The following is a 21,598-nucleotide window of genomic DNA, read 5'->3' on the forward strand; positions in this document are numbered from 1 at the left end:
ATAAATTGTAGGAAATTCTTGGTGTTACTAGCTTCTTGCATAAACCACACCTAAAAAATAGCATAATTCTGTAGGTGTAACTTCAGCACATGACAAAAAGCATAAGGTAGTACCACAAAAGAAATGACTTTCAGGGCATCGGTATAAAAAACAAATCTGTGAAAAGATAGTCAGAGAATGAAGAAAAATTATATTTGACATGCTGGATCTCAGTGAATTTCATATTGCTTTTACCTCACCTGTATATGAGAAACTCGTATCAGAAACATCTTGGCTTTTCCAAGAACGTGAACAACTAAACAGAATGACACAGGTAGTGTTACATCCCACCTGCTATTTCTTCTATTCCACAGCAATAGGGAAGCAGAACCTTTTGAATCCCCCTGTGAAAGTAAGAAGGTTAATGCCTGAATACCCTGCAATAACCCAGCAGAATGAATGATGCTCCAGGGTGGCACTTCATGACGCAGATCTCTTCCAGCTCCTGCTGCTGCCATGCTCAAACACCCTAGCTGGATACCCAGAGCCTAAAAGCTGGCTCTCTGGGAAGGCAGCTGTCTCCGAAATCTCAGATAATAACATCATTTTTCTTTAAATGTTCATTAGCCCAGAGAGAGGTAGGGGAAAGGAAAAGTGTGTGTGTGTAAGGAGTTTTAACACTCATCTCCTTGGTTGTAAAGCAAAAATTAAATCTTGCAAAATATCCCAGAAAACACAGGAGAGTTTTGCCAGAATTATGTATCCTCCTGTAAGAGAACTAGGGTTTTATAGAACAGTATTTTCTGAGCATTTCCAAGGAAATTTACGCCCTTTGAATTACACTTTCTACAGAAAACCACTGTGGTTTTAGGAACCTCAAACAGTGGCACACAGTCATGTTGTTGAAACCGAGATTCACAAAAATAGATCAAGAAACCTACCAGAATTAGTCAGTGATATCCTGGACACCATAAATTGCCTTAATTTGATGGGATAAATTGCTCTAATATGATAGTAATTTGGCCAACAGAGGCAGGATGAAATAATGGAGGGGAAGAAGCCACTACCAGATCGTTTCTATAATGCAGTGATTGTTTTATTCATCCAGTATTAGCTAAGAAATTCTGTGAAAGTGTTGTTAATTTCTAATTAAATTAAGGCCCAGAACTTTAATTTCTAGTACGAGGAGGAGCCTTTTACACAGGTAGCAAAATGAAAAACTGATGCAGCTGAATGTCTGGGGGTGGTTCACCCTCTTGTGTTTCTAACCAGAATTGCAGTCCTGCAGAGAAAATTATTTTTACCGGTCTAAAATAGGAAGGGAAGGTGGTAAGTGGTATGGATCAGTCCTGCTCAGGGCTGGTAAATGTGATTCAATTCTCATGGAGACCAGCACTCATCTTGAGGAGCAGCTGAAGGTCTGGTAGGACACCTGAGCGCGTGGCACCAGGATGGGAAAACTGTCAGGAGGAAGGTTAGTGCGAAGGAGTTTCTCTGTTCAGTGAGAAGCTGCTGTTCCAGATATTTGTTCATTTTTTAGCATCAATCAGGGTTTATAAACCGTAAGCAAAGAGCTTCTATTTCCTTTGTATCTACCTTTTCATGAAAGCTCGAAATATAAAGGTCAAAGCTATAAGATGATTCTCCAATACAGTTTTATCATTGCAATAATATTGTCAGTGTCTAAAAAGGTATGACTGTGATAATGCCCCTTGCTAAATGTGTCAGAAAGTTTCTCCAAGTAACCAGTGCCACTGACAGGTAACAAATATATGTCCTCAGTTGTGGGTCAATAGACGTACACAGCCGTTTGAAGTCATGTCCTGCATGGCAAAGGGCCTGGAAAGATGAAATGAAAAACTGAAGGAAATGCATCGTTAGAAGCAATACACGAACTAAGGGGACACTAGCAGATCCATAAACATCTTCCTGGGCAGGAGCTGGTGGCCTGCCTGCAAGCAGGGGCGGGAGAAGGCACACCTGAGGCCCTCAGCTGAACTTAATCCTCTTGGAGACACCTTAAGGCATGCACTAGTAGGAACTGGCACTAAGGTGGTTGCTGGGAAGTTCTGGAGAAAATCAGGTATTTTGATGGGGATTTGGGGGGGACTTGGATCTCTTGCCTTTTTTTTTCTCCTTTTTTTCCCTTTGTTTTTTCTTTTTTTCCTCCTTTTTCTCCTTTTTTTTTTTTTTTCTTTTCTTTTTAGGTAGCATATTTTTCAGCATGCTGCAATAGGAATTCCAAACAAGTGTGTGGCAAACTTACTCAGAGATGATGGGAAGGGATATATATATACTATACCTCTTCTTTAATAAATGCTTTTAAAAAAGCTTCATATTTCTTGACTGTTGGTGCCATATGAAAAAAAAATATATAATTTATCACCTGCAGACACAGATGTGACAGAAACTTTGTGTTTAGGCCACAGAGTAAAAGCTGGCAGATTCAACTTGTGCCTCTTATTTTGGCTGTACAAAAAGATGCATCGCTTTTTGCTTTGACTTTATTTTTCTGTCTCATCCCCACTCACATGAAATATTGAAGAACCTTGAAATAACCATGAGGAATTTTCCAAATGAAAAAACTGAATTACAAATAACTTCAGTGAAAAGCTCTGTTTGTGAACCAGTGGTAAATCATGTATTTATTTAGCAGAAACATATTCCATTGATAAAGAAAAGGTAACAGAGGAAAGTTAAGTGGCATTTAACATAATCTGAAAAAAAAGTGAAGCATTTGCAAAGTGTGTTTCCCATTAAAAATAAATGAATCGGTGGAAGATCTACTGCAAGGAAAACCACAAGGGCAGGCATCAGTAGCTGAAGCATGATTTCTGTAAAGTCTAAAATAACATCGGAGGTTATTTTGAGCTACTAGACTTATTTAGGACTGAAGTAATGGTGAGATTTCAGAAAAAAATCTGAGTCAATCTGGACACTCAGAGTGAATACCCTTCACAGTGAGTTCTGCTCTTTCCTAATAAGTCTCACAGCAGCTGTAATGACACTCACCAGGTCACTATATGATTTCAGTGGTGCATTTACAGGTAGCAGGACACTTCTTCATCAGTGAATTGCTACAGGTAAGCAAAGTTTTCAGTTCTCTGCAGTTTTTGAAGGAGTCTTTATACTTGCAAGGATTGGCTAAAATACAAAAGATAGAAACAAAACCAATGGAATATCAATTGAAAACCAGGTCCTGGTCTGATACTTCTGTATTTTCCAAAAGTTCCAAATTTTCATGTCTGTATAGTCCTCGTACTTTTGCTCTGCTGTTAAAATTGCTTGAATATTATGGAAAAGGGAATGCAGGGAGAAAGGTGATATCTCACAGTTCTCATCTGTTTGCATGCTTCAACTTGCTCCACATGGAAGTCTGCAGAACCCAGGGGGCCATGCAGATATTCATGTACCTACATATATTGAGCCTATCAATGTGTTTGTGCCCTTAGATACAGATGTATGTCAAGACACCTTGTTTGGAGCTTTCTGGAAGAGGACAGTGGAAGATTGATGGTGATAATGCACCTATTGGTCAGCAGCAACACAGTTTAGTGTTAGCACAGCATAGCTGAGGTTGGCAGGGACCTCTGGAGGTCATCTGGTCCAACCTCACTGCTCAAGATTGTGCCTGTTCTGGTGGGATGTTTAACCACTGTTATTTGTGGAGGGGGAATGAAAGCGGCAGCTCTAGGATTTTTTGTCCTGATTAGCAAGAAGGAACTATACAAAAAGTAAAGTGCTACATAAGAACAACATTATTATCTAAGGTAATGCAAGGTTTGTTGTAAGGAGAAGACATTCACTTACTGCAAAGCCCTTTGTCACAGTGACCGGGACAGTCAGCACATTTTGGTCCGCTCTTGTAAGGTGTAGCTATTTGCATTACATTATTTCCTCTGAAATTTGAAAAAAAACAGAACAAAACAAGATCAAAGCACAGCTCTAAGCCATTAGCAGGAGTTTATGATATTTATCACAATAGAAGGCATCAGGAATTTTTTTGGATAAAATAATTTTCATAGACAGTTATGTTTTAGTATCAGATATTCATTGAATACAATAATTTTGATTTTAAAGAATGAGGGACATTAAGGGACAATGAGTTTTAGAGAAAGATGATTAATTGATTATTTGCATTTGTATAGCATTATCATTAACAAAAATCTTATGTTCTACCTAGTTCTGCTTTTCTAATGGCTTTCAAGTGATTGTGGCTTATAAGGAAATAACCTCAGCAGATGCCCTCTGCCTTTCAGACGTGCTCTTTGCCTCTGTGAATATTCATTTGCTGTTGGCTTTCACTTTGCATCTGACTTTCTTGCTTGTGGTCAACGTTACAGGATAATTTGTGCATGATGCCTGATTCTGACAGGGATAGATCTTTGTTGTTAAAATTTCCCTAGTATCTGGTTCAATGTGAAAATAACATAAATATTACTATTTAACCTGATGTCAAACCCACAATTCACATCAGTATTTTCAAAATTATAATGGTTAAAATGAACTGTAATAATTTTATCCTACACATGACCAATGGACTATAGAAATTTTTGGAAACATATCCATAGTTATCTCATCTTAAATAAGTAAAAAGTCAGTACGTACGCAGGACAGTATTGGCAAACATAGAAGTATTTGAGCTCGCTCCTAGGACAGTAGGCAACTGCACATCCAACCTGGTAACTGTTATACCAGATTAGCTGTAGAATAAAAAAGAAACATTATTTTAGAGTCGTGTTTTATTGAATTCTCATCAAAGACCTCACCAGATAACAGAACCAGAACATTTTTGGTTTTTCTGTTTAGCTTTTAAGTTTACAGCTTACCTGTCAGAAGAAGTAAATAGAAAAATAAGTTAACTGTGTCCTACAGTTTCCTATGGTTTTGAACACAGCTTCTGGCAGGACACTAAAGTTTAATTTCAAATATTTTTGCTTTTACATTTCTTAATCAGCTATTTCAATCCCTATATAGAAAATATTTATTTCGAAATTGAAGGTATTGATTATTATTTTTTTTTTTTTGGTACAGAATAATATTTGTCTTCTGGACAGCTCTTCCAAAATACTGGTTCCATTGTCTTAGAATTAAATGAAAAAGAGTTTTAATTTATCATTCATCTTTGGATCAGAGTGTGAATGATAGATAATGGTTTGATGACAATGATAATTTTTTTTCTAATGATAAATATCTCCCAGCTCCCTTAAATGTACTCCTGTAATTCTAGTGTATCATTGCAGTCTTTCAAATCTCCATACCTGAGTATAGCTCCCAATATTGGCATTTTTCTTGATTGCTCCAAGTCCATACTTGAAATTGGAGGACTGACTGTGCCAGGCTTGAATTACTTCAGGCCATGTTTTTAGGTAAGATGACAGCAGTATATTCTCACCACAGGTGACACCTAAGTAGAAGTAAGTTTATTTTATGACTTAGGAGAGAAGCAAGCTATAGGGTGGGAGGTAGGACATAAGGGTTGTAGCTACATCCTAAAAAATATCTCTATGATGCCACCCTATTTGCCCCGTGATTTTAAGAGGAGGATAGTACACTTGATCCTGTGAAAGCTGCAGGAAATCTTACTCTGGTTTTGGTGAGCTTTCAGTGACAGGTATTTGACTACAAAATGTTACACAAAAGTATCTGTACTTAGTCATACCAACAGCCATCTACTGTGCTGTCTTGTCTCCAGCAGAAGCCAAAAGTGGACGCTTCAAGAAAGGTACAAATATAGGGCAAGCACACAGTACCTCTCTCTGTCAAGTTCCAACAATTTGTCTTTAAGAGTATTTATCTGACAAAGATGATGGTTTTGTGTTTAATAATCCTAAAAAGATATTCCACAACAGATTAAGAGTTATCCTCATTTCTAGTTCGCCTGCACAGGAGTCGTGTAAATTAGCATTAACCCATCAGCTTAGGCTCCATACTTCTCACGCACCATTAATGACTCTCTGATTGCTTGGACTCACTTCCATCCCACACTTATTTGCCCATTTCTTGGCGTTTTTGGCAGCTTTCTCACTCCACACCTGAAAGACACGAAGGAAGAAGTACCCAGGTCACAGACAGCTAACGCAGCCCACCAGGGGGAAAAACAATAGGGTGCAATTTAGGAATTTTGTGTGCTGAATTCTCCTGAGGTCCTCAACAGAAAGCAGAGGAGTCATGCCAGTTTACACTACTGGGACATGGGGAACACATTTCTTCAGCTCTTAAAAATTGCAGGGCGGGTTATTCTGTACGCTATCACACAGGTCTGATCTCTAGGTGGCCCTGATTAATAGGAATTTTATAACATACTGTTGCTTATTTTGGCTTTGTGTCTGCATTAACGTTGCAGGGTGCAGTGCGCGGAATGATATAAAACTGATTTTCAGCTCAGCTGCAGCTAAGGTGCAGTGACAGACACCAGCTGGACTTTGAACCTGGGGAATGTTTGCAAGTCTCACCATACAGGCTTAGCCATAAATCACTGACCAGCTCATCTGCTCGTGGGATAGGGATAACAAAGAATATCAGGGGTGACAGGGATGGGAGCAGTGATGGGTGATGCAAACTCAGCTGAGGATAAATGGCTGTGTAGATCTAGGTCATTTTTTACTCCCCTTGACCGAGGCATGCTGTTGCTCCTGCTCCACCTTCCCTTCATCCAGGGTGGGTGGTTTTCTTCTAAGGGATCTGCTTATCCCACAGACTAGACTCTTATCCATTGCCTGAGAGCTGCCACTGCATTTTGTACCTTTTCCCCGTTTAAAATGCTTTCCCTGAAAAGGTGCTTTTTTGCAACGAACAAAGGCAAGGCAAGAACTCGTGATTCACTGTGCAGGCTATGTTAACATATGCCTGACAGTAATAAAGAGATGTGGTTGAGGCAAACCTGTGTTTATTGTTCCTGCAGACAAATAACCCTGAGCATGGAGCAGTTCCTACGTTGCTTAGTTGAGTTTTTCTAAGTGGAGAAACTAAGACATGTAGGTTAGGGGAGAGGCTTCGAAAAGCACTTGTGGCCTGTCCTGAGACCTCTGCAATAATTTAAAATTATTATTAAATATATATATTATTTAAAAAAAAATCTGCAAAAATAATGGAAAAAACCTAGTAACTGCAGTATCAAGGTGTGTAAAATTAAGCATGAAGCCTGCAGAAACAAAGGGAGAAATTCTTGATTTCTTCACCTCAGTCCCAGAGCACCTTTCCTGCCCTCTCTGCTCACCAAGGGTGGGTTGTTTAGAAGGCTACAGGCTTCTGCTGATGATGTGGAAAGTGGGCTAGTTGCCTAGTTGCAATGCATAGCTTACCATCTTCAACATGTTGCTGGCAGTGGGAATTACAGATCTCCGTATTTCATTGTGTTGGTCAAGGATCTCTTTTTGGTTATGAGACTTAAAATGAGGAGACAAGATGTCTTCTTGTTTATACTGAAAACCCTGGGGGGGGGGGGCGGGGGAAGAAAATCAGACAGTGAAGGTTCCAGTTAGCAGAAGTTTAATAAACAGGATAAATTATGAACTTCTTGTCAAAATAAAGCTTCTTGGAAATTCCCAACTTTCCTTTACTGGTTCTTCTATTCTCACAATTGCTGATTTTTCTTTTTTCCGTCCTGGATTTGAACTGCACTTTTCATTAGGAGGCATGATCCTAAACAAAATGTGTGGATAGGAATTCTACCTCATAGAAGTCTCCACGTCAAACATGGAGAAAGTTTAGCTCTAGAACAAAACCTCAAGACCTAGAACCAAACTCAAGACCGGCTTTGACCTTGTGTGTGCAAAAAACTCCCTAGCCCTTGTCAGTTGTAAGCTTTGGAAATATGTGAAGCTGGATCAGAGCTTAGGACTGTTTGCACACCATCTTCTGAAATACCTAAGGTCAAGAAAACAATGATTTAGACTGTCTCTTACATAGCGAATCCTTGCAGAGAAAAAGTTGCAATGATTATATTGGAGTTTTCAGCCTAAAACTCCCGCAGGAAAAGATTCTTCCCACTTAAAGTCTAAAAATGAGACATCCCAACCAAATCTGGACACCTTCACTTTGTTTGTCATTACTGAAAAGGGCAGAGGTAGCTCTTCCCACAAAATCTGAACTCTTTTTTTAGGACTGGAGGAACCATTGTCTACAAGTACATCTTTCTCCATCCTTTGTAGGGAGACTCTGGCAGAGACCTGGACAGCTAATACTTTGATGCTTAAGTCAGTGAGGTGAGTCCTGCCATTGTTGTGCTGGTCTCTTTTCTAGACACTGGTTCATCTTATTTAATTTTAGATATGTATACCATAGGTGTAAATATCTAAAAATTACCTCAGTTTGCCTTTGTGGCCAATAAGAAGAGCACAGAATGAGAGAGACTGAGTTCTGAAATATCCGAGTAATATGAATGACTCCCACTGTATGCCTTCAGAGCTCAGTTCTGGGTTTTAAAGACTGTAGTCAGTGGCTCCAAATGGCACCTAGTGCCACTTGAAATGCCCAGAAAGTCGTCCCTTGCCTCAGGCTGTTGCTCCAGAATGGTATAGGTGACTTACAGCTGCACGTGATGGCTCGGATACTCAGGAGAGTCCCAAGCTGCACTAAGACACTTCTGTGCGGGCAGCTGAACCTCCCCCCAGAGGCGTCGTACACCTTGTTTAACTTAAGACAATTACAGTGGTAGAAATAACACCTCAGCCAGATATTTTAGGCTGCTGCTATACTCAGATAAAAGAAACAAGCGACTTAGGACATAGCTCACCTGAGATTTATTGAAGAAAAAGACAATTGGCATAACTGAAGTACTTATTTCTTTTTATTCTTCAATAAGCAGATCTCAATAAATAGCTCACACACAAGTGCCTGCACAGTAGATATCTACATCTTACAGGATTAATCCTTTTTAAGGAGAGGTGAAGACTAGATTCCTGATACTTAACTATTTCAAAATAGCTTCAGTTCATACTTTTTGAGAAAATGTATTTTTAAAATGAGTCATGTGAAAAGAAGAATATTTTGATAGGCAGAGGAAATAATACAAAAATCTATGAAAAACGCTGTGCTCAGATATAGCTCTTTTGCATAAACGAATGCTCCTACCTGTCCATCAGACTGGTGTAGCAAAGCAGCCAGGAGAATGATTGCAGTTAGTAGACTCATTTCTACAGAGAAAAAACCAAACCCCCAAATCCGTTAATCTCTGTTGCATAAAGTTTGTGTTGTAATGTGGTATGTGAGCAAGATACAAAACTGTTGCAATTCAAGCCTGACACATAGATTATTTTAGTTGATACCTAGTACAGTGGGATGTGCCAAAACTGTGCAAATGAGTGTATGATGGTGCATGGGCACTGCTGAAACAGAGAGAAGACCACCTTGCATGGAAGCAGGGACCATAAGTAGCATATAATTGCATGTTTCTTGTAAGAGATGGATCAACCTCCTTTTAACTTCTTTATTCAAGATATCTTGAATTTGCAGCATTCCCTTCGTCTTTGTCTCCTTATGTAAATAAAAGCCCATTAATTTGTTCAGTAGGGTCACATTAGTGTCCTGCTCAAGCAAGCATCACCTGTATTGGGAAGCTATTTTGGAACACACAAAACAGTTGTCTCCATTTCTTTCCTGCTCCCTGTTTCCTCATTAAATCAGCATCATAATGGCTCAAGCAAATGGTGATGATCACCTTCAAGTTACACCTGACACACAGACATAAACCAAACCTTCAGGAAATAATGTTGGCTATTGCTTTCTGGCTACTGAGACACCTTATAGAAGCAAATACCACAGTATGTACACAGAGAATCTGAAACCCACTTATATTAATGGGATAATTTTTCTGTGTGTCAGAAAAAGCAAAGGTTATATATCTTTGCATTACTGAGGATATACAGGAAATCATGTCTTTTTGGTTGGTAAAGAATAAAGATGTGACAAAATGCAGAGAAAAGGGAACTTTGAGCTCAACAGGCTACTTTAAAAGAAGCTGAAGCAAGCAAGGAAAATAGACATAACAAAAATCGTCAAACATAATAAACCTTAGAGCTGGCTTCTGAGAAAAATCCACAGTGTGAGCAGTGCAGGTCAGTGGTAGAGGTCTTGGCAATGCTGCTGGATAGGAAAACTACTGGGATAACACCTGTTAAAACCATAAATATACAATGAAAATACAACCAATCCACCAATCCATCTCTGCTAAGTGAATAAATAAACATTTTGACGTTAGGTGAGAAGAATGAGCTAAGAAAGACTGCAGAGAGCATTTCCTTCCAGCAGGAGCTCAAGGATGGATTCACGCCTCAAAGAATTTACAGCAAGTTACCAGCGTCCTGGAAAAACAACTTACATTTCATTCCCTTTCCACTGGGTAGAATGAATATTTCTCGTTCCTAGAGCGATGACTTGGAAGAGGTGCCATTTACAGCATTCTTCATACCCCGTTCATTGTTTAACACCTGAAATGGCCTCTAGATTTTTGATCTGATCTCCCTTTTATTTACATTGGGTTTACATTGCTGAGGTCAGTGGATTTGCTTGCTATCTGGTCCTGTGTGAATGAGTCAGCCTACATCTGCGTGTCAGAAATTGCTGCTTATTATAAGGAAAATAATGATAATACTAATACTGATGGCAGTTCAGAAAGTGTTACCTTTCTTCTTAGATGCTTTGGTGTGACTCATTTGCAAATAGTGCAGCAGCTCTAATACTTTCATCTTTATGAGGAGCAAGTTCTATACATGGTGGTCTCTAATTGGGCACAAGCAGGTCCGTTTATAACCCTCGTTTGGAGCTAAATTTCCAACCAAATTCAAGCCTGGACAGAGGGCCTGGGAAAGGCCTGCCAGAATACTGGAAAATATGAAGTTTTTCCAACATCTTCCTTTGCTGGTGAGACCCCTTTTATGTTCATTTTATGCATATTTCACACTGGTTTGCAGTAGGAGTATTCCAACATATATGTTACAGTGTGTAATGTCATGGGAAAGGGCTTGCTGTAGCAAGCCTCTTACCAGCATTTATCTTCGAGGGTAGGAGTGATTTCCTCTGAATTTAGATGCTGATAACTATAGGCATAGTTAGAAACATTAATCATTTTTACAACACAGGCTAGACTTGCCACTAAGATTGGAGGTCAATCAGCCAAAGAACATTAATGTACCATGTGACTTTTAGACCCAGGTGAAAGATCTTAGGGCTAATATTCAGAGCAGAGTGTTCATGAACAAATATAAGGCATGAGTCCACATAGCAGATCAAGCCACTGTTGGAACAAGGTAAGTTCTTTACTTAGATGCTCAGCTATGCAGAGTTTCAACCTACCTCTAAGGAAATTAAACCAAAGAAGAAAAATGAAAACACTATTGTCTCTTCACTTGTGTGGTAGCAAGGCGAGATTAAGTTGGCTGAGTTCAGACCAAAAGGTCTACTGCTGAGTTGTTCTGTGCCACATGCTGTAGTCTTTCATGAGCTCACAAGGTGAGGAGCTTGGTGTATTCGTACCTAAACTGACACTAAGAAAAACGGTAGCACAGCACCACCACGCAGAGATGTAGGTTTGAATCCAATGGGCTTCACAGTTACATCATGATGGCATTGTGCCTGGACTAACAACTCTTTAACTCAGGAGGTCTGTCCAGCCCATGTACGCACCAAAAGAATGTGATCTGATGACTATGATGCTCCTGGTACTAGGTTGCAGCTAGACTGGTAATTTATTTCAGTGCTGTATTCCATTGCATATTATAAATCAACAAGACATATTCTATCACACCAAAGACTTCATGTCATTCAAATATTGAGTCTTTAGTTTGTTTTCCCATAAAGGAATAAAGAAATAGAAGAAAGCTTTTAGGTAGGTCTGCTTGAAAATTGGACATTTCATGCAAATTTGATTGGATGTAAAAAAAATAGAATAAAATCTATGGTTAAAAATCTAGAAACAATGTTCTATTAAAAAGATACAGTCCAGGATTTTCATGTTTAGTATTTGTACTTCACTCTTCAGTAGAGCTTTTTTCCTACCAGCTGGTAAAGCTCTCAGGGCATAGCAGGTTTGAAAGTTTGTAAGAGTGGGAGTATTTGTCTTGATATTTATATTTATCTTACTCTTTGATATAACTTTTTGCTACCTTCTCTGAATTTACATTTTTAACTTTCATTTTATATATAAAAAAATCACTCTGCATTAAGAAAATGCAATCAACTTACTGCAAGCTATAAGATATAGTAGACATTTTGATAGCATGTGTACGTGAAAACTTGGACAGATAGTTAGCATTTCTAGATGAAAAATTCTTAGTTCAGCTGTACTAGTATATCCCAACAGTCAAGTGAAATAAATTCAACATAAAAATAATAAAAATGACCTTAGAAAAGCATTTCCCATGATTGGCCACCCTCAGCAAAATGGATCAATTTCCATTCACGTTTGAAGAATGGAGCAAGCGAGTCAAAGTGTTACCTTCTAATCTAAAGAAATATGGGAATTAGACTTCACTGAAGCTGTTTCTCACCCACACAGGCGGGAGGTGTGTTTTCTAAGCAGAAGATACAATTTATTTTTAAATTCTTCCTCTGGCAGTATTATAAGGAGACATTTTCTTTTAATTATCACATTTGACACAGCTTAAATATTAACTACATCAGCCTTTGTAGCACAGTGCCTAATCAATACTGACCAAGTGACTCTATAGAAGAAATCTTTAATACTGAAATTAAATTCTGCATACATTACCTTTGTCCAGCCAGAATCCTTCTGTATCTTAGAAAGAGTGACAGGAGTGAGGAAGGCTCTCCTCACTCTAGAGCTCTGTGTGTGTATACATATATATATATCTATCTATATGTATATGTGTGTGTGTGTGTGTATGTGTTCCCTTCCCTTCCATTGTCAATATTTATTGCCATTAAATGACATCAGCTTTGGGGCTGCACATTTTAGAAGAAAAAAGTTTTCTTAGAGGAACAGGTGACTGAAAATGAACCAATCCAGCTGCACTGTTCTAGTTTTTTTTTTTGGCTTGTATCCAGGGCAAGGAAAGAGAGAAGATAAAAGATCTGTCCTTTTGCAGCACTTTGACTTTGCCAGAACACTTGTAGCCCAATAAGCAAGCTGCAGGGCTGATGTGTTCAACAAACAAACCCTAACGTTTAGGGATGTTTGCTTTGCAATTGTCTTTTCTGGCTGGCAAAAGAGTGGAATAAATATTTTAAAGCAGAGACGTAAGTCAGCAACTCACTTCTTAGCCATGCATGCACAGAATCACCTACACACTGGGCTACACACTTTCTTCCAAGTGGTTCCTAAATGTCTGTTTGCAAAATGAAATTTATATTGCACTAGCTCACCGAGGCCAAAAAGCTTTGGCACTAGGCTTTATTCACTTCATGTGTTACTTAAGAGTAACCTATTTGCAGAATGGCTACAGACGTGTGCATCTTCCCCCTGCAGTGTGAAGACCGTGTGGCATTTGTTTGCTTTTTTGCTTCAGTGCAGCATCACTCAGCTCACTTTTCCTTTTTGCAGAATCTTTGCTTCCACTCATTTATAAGGTAATACCATAAAGTCAGCTTTGACAGGTTCTCAGTGCTCAGCCCTTCTGTATTTAAACACAACCTGTCTTGCTTCCCTCCATGCTGCCTGTTGTCTCTTAGAAGGCACAAAGCATCTGCACATCTCATTCCTTTCCTGCAGTTCTCTTCTTTGTCCTTGCCTTTGCTGTGATGCCTTGCACACTGAGCACCATTTTCGTTCTGCTGGGTCAAGGCAGTGCACAGTACAATTCAACATGGTTTCATTGCTTACTGTTTGCTGCAGTATTTCTCCCAGCTACATGCTGTTGCCAGCATTTTAATTCTTTATTTGTATAGTGGGCAACGCTACAGAAAGTTGCTTGTGATAAGCTCTTCCATTTCCTTCCATGCTCTGAGATAAGGGCAAGAGTGCTTTATTATCTGAATTGTTCATGACAGCGTTGATGAGACCAGAGTTATCGCCATCAGAAAGCCTAATTAACTGCCTATCACAGTTACTAAGATTGCATCTCTATTGACTGTAAGGGGAGACGGTCTAGCACTTCCAGATACTTGATGTTCTGGGAGATAGTTCCATTATTTTACCCTATCCACTGTACTCAGTAATTTTAATTGATTTTCCACAGTCACCTGAGCTTTATTTGTATTGTTAAAATTAAATAATACTACTGCAAATATTTCTTTAAAATGTGCCACACCTTTTTAAACAGTGAAAACCATTTGTTCTACAAAGAAGGTCTGTTAGATATGCTACAGTTGATGGTCTACAAGTAAAATTATTAGGAAGAAATCAAAGATTAATAAAACTGACATTTGGGACCATGGTACAAAGAGCAATTTAATATATCAATTCCCATTTTCTCATGTGGATCACCTGAAGGACTGGAGTAATTTAATTAAAAAAAAATTAAAATTAATTCCACAGGGTTCTACAAATTTATGTATTTTTTAAAAAAATAAATCTATGGAAAGTTCTTTAAAAAAAATATCAGCTTGAGAGATTTGACTGTGGCAGTCCTTCCAACCCTTATATAAATCTAAACTACAAGAATCTATTTTGACCTCAAGCAATGAAGGTAAAATTCCTGTTTCTTTAGTTAATGACAGCTTAACCAGTGCCTTTAATTAAAATTCATGGTGTTCTGTGTGGTTTAGGTTTCACATAGACTTTTTCTTAGCTGAAGAACACACCTTGAAGACCCAATCCTTTTAGCCAACTTTGTTTTGCAGAAGGGAACATCATCCACTTCTTCCACACAACCCAACTCACCTTCCACCCCAGCTTATTACTGGGGAGATAACCAGCAGGGCAATAACTCTAGCAGTTACTGCCAGATGGGAGTAGATGCCACACAAAGAAAGCTAGCCCAGTCAAAGGCAAGGCACATAAAGGCAGAAGCTACGAGTGTCTTTGAAGGCTGTTGGACTACCAGGGTTGAGATGTTGGGTGTAGGCAATGTGCAAATTTGGTGGTGTAACTACTGCAGCATTGGGTTTGAGCTGGTGTGTGTTCAGCCAGCACGGAGAGCAGGTAGAGCAAATCCACCCTCCTCAGAGACATACCACTCAATGTCTGCCCTCAATCTTCAGAGAGCAAAGCTGCTCCTCGCAGGTCTTGCCCACCATGTTTCAGCCCACTTGGATGTACGGGATACATCACTGCCCACTGTGGCACAGCTACTGTCTTTAAGGGTCAACTTTTGCTTTAATTTTATTAAGGAGGCGTTGGAGGCATGGTTGCCTACCGGTGGTTTCTCAGGTCCGCTGTGGGAGGCCAACCTGCATGTGACTTGGCTGCTGAGTTTAAGCCTCTGCTGAAATGGCTTAATCGGGTCTGAAGCGGTGAGGGGTAAGGAGCAGCTGAGCAAGACCCAACCCATTGCCCACGAGCTAGATCTGGAGAGAGACTTCTGCTCAGTCCCGAGATTGGTTTGGTCTTGTCCTTTTAGTGGCTGCTACTGAGCTTGTGGTGTTTATATACATAATAAAATGTGACTGTCTTGTAAGTTTAAAACTACTGTGAATAAATATTGCTCTGGTTACTTGCTCTTTGGCCGCTAGCAAGGAAATTCGCAGCAAGTGAGGCTGCGGAGCTGAGCACACCCATAACTGCCTGGCTGTGGTTACCTGAGGCAGTGTTATTTCAATAACTGCTCACCTCTGCCACTGACAAATCATCTTATAAATAGATGTAATAGTTCAATATATTTCTATATAGCCTACAAAATAGGAAGGAAGTGTTTCTGAATTTCCTGATCTCTTGCTTTGCAATAAGAAGGGAGATTTTTAACTTTTTGTGACTTATAAACAGGAATTCATTACTTTTACATTCTTCCTTAGTGAAATCAGTACCCTAGAAACAGAGCACAGGAGAGGAAAATATCATGTTTTACTTCCCCGCCCCCCCCCCCCCCCCCCCCCAAGAACGAAGGTCATGACGGCAATTAATAAAATAAGAGATAAAATTGTCAGTATAATCATGTTAGTCACTCCAACTACCTGCAAGGATTAGCCAGGTAAAATCCTTTAATTTTCTGTACAGATTTTGTTTGTCAAAAAATCTATTCGAAAGTACTAGTCTGATTCTTAGAAATAATTTTTTAAAGAGAATGATGGCGTCATAACTGAATTCAGAAACTTATAACAAACCTAGTATATTGTTACTTAGAAAAAAAATTTGTTAATAAAACCCAAAATAATTTGTTTTTTCATGGTCAAATATGAGTTTATCTTGTTTGGCCATTCTCTCACTTATGATCACTACAATAGGAATTACCACTGAGTATGTGCTAATTTGCTAGTTTTATTGAATAAAGGTTTGACGACCAGATTTGAAATGAGATTCAACATTGGATGTCAGGAAGTTAAGCATTTATTGCAAACTCATTGTCTTAACTCTCAGCATTCAGTGGGTGAGGCAGGTGTAACCAACAGGTCACTCTTTCCATTGGAAGTCTGGGGTCTCAGGCGTGTGGCTTCAATTAAGAGCATATGAAGTAGGAGCTAAGCACACCAACAAGAAGTCCTACTGTGTCCTTTCTATATGCTTCCCCTTTGCGGGGGGATAAGATACTGCTAGATGTTTTCGGCTCAGGGATATTATTTTTTTCTAAACTCTCCTGCTTCTGCAAAACCCAAGACCTCTCAAGCACATGGAGACAGCACTGACTGCAATGCACAAATTGCAGTCGTCAGGGCTGCAAAGAAGTTATGAAAAGATTCATCCTGAAGCAAAAAATTATGATTCTAGATCCCCCTCAAGGGATTTCCCCCACTAAAGGAATTCAACTTTTTTGCAGTGCCCAGATGAGACAGTGATCGCCCTAGTGATTGCAGTAAGTCTCCTTTCATGACACTTGAAACCACTGCCTAGGTGACTGCTCGTAAGCCAGGGGAAAACTCCAAAACACAAAATGAAGTAACAGTGCATAAGCACAGCAACTTAGGCCAATTCCCTCCCTTCTGAGCCCAGAATAGGATGTATTATAAATAGGCTGCACCTGACAGATGTTTTTCTGCATGGTTCTTAAAAGTCTGTGGCAAGAAGTCATGGTTTCCTTGGGTAATAAGTTTCATTCCTTTCTAGTCTTACTATTCAAAACCTGTTCTTAAAGTCTAACATATGGGTGGTTAAGTCATTTGCATGAAGTCCAAAATGATTCCATTACTAAAATCATACACTTTTCATTTCAAAACTCAATTTTGAAAAAAATGAAAACTCATGCTCTTTTTTATCTTCTCTGTCAAAATGTGGTGAAGCTGAGCAATGTAAAAATGTAGCATTGTTGTTTTTTAACTGCATACAGATCAGCACTTCAGCTATAATTTAGATCTGGTAATTAATTAGAAACATTTTCTAAATCTATACTATGGAACATCAAGGATCTGGATCCAGAAATGAAATCTGGAGCAAAATTCATTCCAACTCCTGGGACAACTCAGTAGTGAAAGCACTTGCATTTGAGCTAGTCTTCCTCATCTCACTTTCTTGTAAATAACTTTTTGTTATTTCTTGTAAATAACTAAAACTTTTAAAGTCATCTTTAGGAAGCAACATGACTAATGCATTTAAAATGTTAGATTAGAATAAAAGAATCTGTCAGACACAGGTCAATGAGACAGATAAGCTACATCCCTTCAATCAGATTTCTCGCATAAAACAAGTAAACCAGTGCCTGTTTTAAGTGACTGTTAATAATATGGAAGGATACAAAGAAAGTGAACACAGGAGAGTTCTGTATGGAAACATCATGTGGAACAACAGTGTTGGTTTTTTTTTCACGTATGTCTTCCTCTGTCTGATGTAACTAAACAAAACATAGCTATGCCCAGCTGATGTTTTAGAACAAATCTGTTATTTGAAATAAATCTGGCCAACAGGAAACAAAGCAAACAACATCATTTCTCAGAATCCAAACTGACTCTTGATATAGATGATTTATTGAGTGTATTGGTTTTTTTTTTTTAAAGGAAGTGGAATATACATCCCTTTCCTTCTAACTTAGAGTGAAAGACAGAGCAATACAAACTATCACAGATACCTGAAATGTAATGGCAATCTGGAGATATTTGTTTCTTATTCATGGATAAAAATGATTTTAAGGCTCATCTTTAGGTTTACATGCTTAATGACTTCAGCCATAAATATCTCTGTGTAAAACAGGTTATACAAGCTGAAGTTTTTCATAAATACCTTTTTGGTTGCTACGTGTGTTTGCTGGGAAAAAGTGTTTCTCGAACCTAACAGGAGTGATGACGATGTGGGAACTTTTTCTGTGAATTCTTTAAAATGTGTCAGTCCTAAATTCATTCCACATATATAAGCATTTTAGCCTTCTCATGCATTTGACATAAAGAGTATATCAGAGGTATTGTAGATGGCACAGAAAGGCTGGTCTTGTAACACTGTACAGTTGGTAAAAAATCTTGAACTTGCTGAGACTGAAAGGCATGTTTAAATGTAGAAGAAAACACAAAAATCTGATTCGCAAGTCAGTGAGTCCTTCATGGCCTGTTCTATTGGACTGCTTGCAGGAGGCAAATGAGAAACATTTGGAGCAGTGAAAAGAAATATTGATAATCTCCATTTAAAATCACAGTATCCCAGCATGAAGAGTCATTTGGAAATGATATTGGTGATTCATTTCAGTTTAACTCACAATAATTACTGAACTTACTGCATTCGGCCACAGCCAAGCCTGTTCATGAAGCAGCTTTTCACCTTTTTTGTAATAACATAAAGGTTAACAGTCTGAAATGGGAAACTACTTGATAAAAGATGAATCTAACTTACATAACCAGAGGGTATATTACATACCCATTCACAGCATGTCTTGACTGAGAGAGCTTTCCACACACCTTGCTGAAGCTGAGCCATTCCACAGTCTGACGTGCAGGAACCATAGGCCTAGATGGAAAAAAAAGCAAGAGCGGGTATTTAGTTGCATGAAAAAGGCCCTGAGAAAAAGCACTGGAAAGGGAGGCACAGACTTCTGTTTCTGTGTCCTGTAATGTTTTTGTCTTTTTGAGAGATGTGATCTGCTAGAAAAGGTACACACAATCCAGGAAGAACCTGGAACACTCTGTTCCATAATGAACTGTAGAAAAATAACTGGTAAAGAAAAACGTATTTCCTGGCTGAAACTGGTATGCATCTTTTACAAGTTTCTGCTATCAGAAAGTATCCAGTTATTTAGACTAGTATCAATGGTATTTAAGCACATGTGTACGTATTAGGGCTTCTCTATGGTTAAGGTGGGGAAAAGCAAATAAATCAATAAATAGACTCTTCTGAAAGAAGTCATAAAATATAGTTGTGTCTGACCAAGAGAGGGTATCTTAAATGTAAGTTTCTACAACTGAGCTAGTTGTACCAACAGAAGGAAGGAGATCATTTAAGTTAGACACCTAAGTCTAAATCCAGCATCTCATATGGAGGCACTTGGTTTCATTTAATGTAAAACAAGGTGTCCGAGACACCCTTGTGGAGCTAAGGATGTTACAAAGCACAACTGGAAGACCTTTGCCCTTCCAAATTGTGGCTGGAGCCCTGACAGGATACTATGGGGCACCTCAGGAGATTGGGGACTCCCAAGTGAATTAAACACTTAGATGAGACAATGGGGGTGTGTCTTGGGTGATATTTCTTTTATGTTAAGATGTATACACTTCAGCAGGTTTACTGTGTATCAGGCTGTGTTGTCTCATTGATCTAGCTCCACCAAGGAGAGGAACCCAGAACAGTTCTTTGGAAAAGCTATGCTTGTCGAATCAGGTGAATCTCCAAGGGAAAGACAGATGAGATCAGTAGCACTTAAGGCATCCCTATTTTCTAAGTTTGCACTCCTCTACCTTTTATTTCATGACTTGCAATATTGCCATTATGATTGCACATACCCACAATAATCTTTTAATAACTAGGGTGGAATTCAACTTACAGCCAGACTGTATATATTTATAGTATAGCTGCCTTCATTTAAATGTTATAGTCACTGAAGAAAAACAGTGAAGAACACCCCTTTATAGTCACTGAAGAAAACCAGTCACTTCTGCGATATACATTGCCACAAATGTCTCACCCTAAAACAGACCAAAAAATCTGGGATTAGAAACATGTATTTTTCTCAACTAACAATAAGAGTAATTTGGAGCAATTAGTCTGCTTTGTAGATATTTCAGTCCAGGAGGATTGAATTTCACCTCCTACTCTTCAGCAATGGCGTGTAAGGAGCTGGAAGGATCTGTTATCTGTGAGGAAGGTTAGTTTGGACCAGTTATCTCAAAATGAATCTGCAGAGAGAAGAAAAGTCATGCAAAACTAAACTTGCAGCAGCCAGAAGTTGTTTTAGAAGCACAGTAAATAAATACTCCCAGCCTTCTGGTTTCCTTGTGTAACTGAGTCTCATAAATTATGTCTATCCAAATCAATTAATCTTGCTCAGAACAATTCTGTTCAGAGATATGGGCCTGATGGCTTTGTTTCAACTACTGTTCCAAAGTCAAGTGCATTTATTGACCATGTCTGGTTTAAGTTGCCATCTTTGTCCTGTGTTCTGACATTCTGATCTTTCCATTCAAAACTGGAACCAAACATACTTTTCTCTTCGGTTTGCCTGGTACGTGTTGGGACATGGTAGAACCTTAATGCAAAATACAGTAAGGAGGAATTAGTGAGGAGGAGGAGAAAGAAATGGGCATAAAAAGAGAACCACGCAAAAGCAAGACATGGATATACTCAAAGCAAGGCCAGCTACAAAACTGGGGCATTGAAGGGCACCACAGCTCTTGAATTCATCCCCACCTGCAACTGTACTTTGAGGAGAAAGCCTGACAGTGGTTAGAGGTTTGAGGAGAGAGCCTAACTGCTCAGGTGGTTAGAGCTAAATCTGCTCTATTGTATCCATCGACCACCCTGTCAGCAGCTAAATAAGCAATTTAGCCATCAGCTCCTAGAACAGCACACATGCTTTCCTCCTCATGTCCACTGCTGGCAATGAGAAGTCACCGCAAAAAATTCCTGGCTATACAACCTGCAGGTGCAAAAAGAAATAGGTACTAACACTCTTCTCCTGTCCTCAGCTCTTAACAGCTTAATACCTTCGGCTAGTGCCTTGCTTACATTTGGGACGTTGGGGATGGAAATCCTGTGCTTCACTGCATCAGCACAGCTGGAGAGCACCAGGAGAGACCACTTCTGTGGTGACAGCTGTGGATGTGGATTTGCAGAGGCTGCAGCTGTGTGCAGAGAGGAAATGGGCAGGGTAGGAAATGCAGGGCGGCTAACAGCTCATAAAACCAAAGCAGAGCGTCAGAAGCCTACAATCAGTGCTATGCAGTGTAGCAGTAGCCTAGGGCCGTTCATTGCAGGTGGAGGCTCTTCCAGGACTGATTTTTTATCCATCCAGCTCAAACTAAGCAGTCAAATGTGCTTGCCAGACAAATAGCAAAACTGTGGTCTAGAGGGGGAGAACACAGATGGGAGTCAACCTAGAGCTGAAAAAAAACAACCAATATCTCTGATGTTGCAAGCAGCAGATCTTTCACATCCCACCCCTGACACCAAATATGAAGAGATATTGAGAGGATGCCACTTTTTTATGTCAGCTTGCAT

General features: G+C 39.2%; 1 protein-coding gene across 1 annotated transcript; it reads right to left on the reverse strand.

The window, feature by feature from the left end:
- Positions 1-2,616: 2,616 nt before the first annotated feature.
- On the reverse strand, positions 2,617-12,768 carry CRISP2 (cysteine rich secretory protein 2). Its single transcript, XM_037391697.1, has 8 exons — positions 12,689-12,768; positions 9,055-9,116; positions 7,284-7,412; positions 5,924-6,014; positions 5,241-5,386; positions 4,588-4,682; positions 3,790-3,878; positions 2,617-3,123 (listed from the first exon to the last, which is right to left on the reverse strand). Exons 2-8 carry the CDS (start codon positions 9,112-9,114, stop codon positions 2,999-3,001), a joined length of 735 nt encoding a protein of 244 aa, XP_037247594.1. The 5' UTR covers positions 9,115-9,116; positions 12,689-12,768; the 3' UTR covers positions 2,617-2,998.
- Between the last annotated feature and the right edge of the window lie 8,830 nt (positions 12,769-21,598).

This window comes from Falco rusticolus, chromosome 6 (assembly GCF_015220075.1).
Source record: "Falco rusticolus isolate bFalRus1 chromosome 6, bFalRus1.pri, whole genome shotgun sequence".
In the NCBI taxonomy this organism is placed as follows: Eukaryota; Metazoa; Chordata; class Aves; order Falconiformes; family Falconidae; genus Falco; species Falco rusticolus.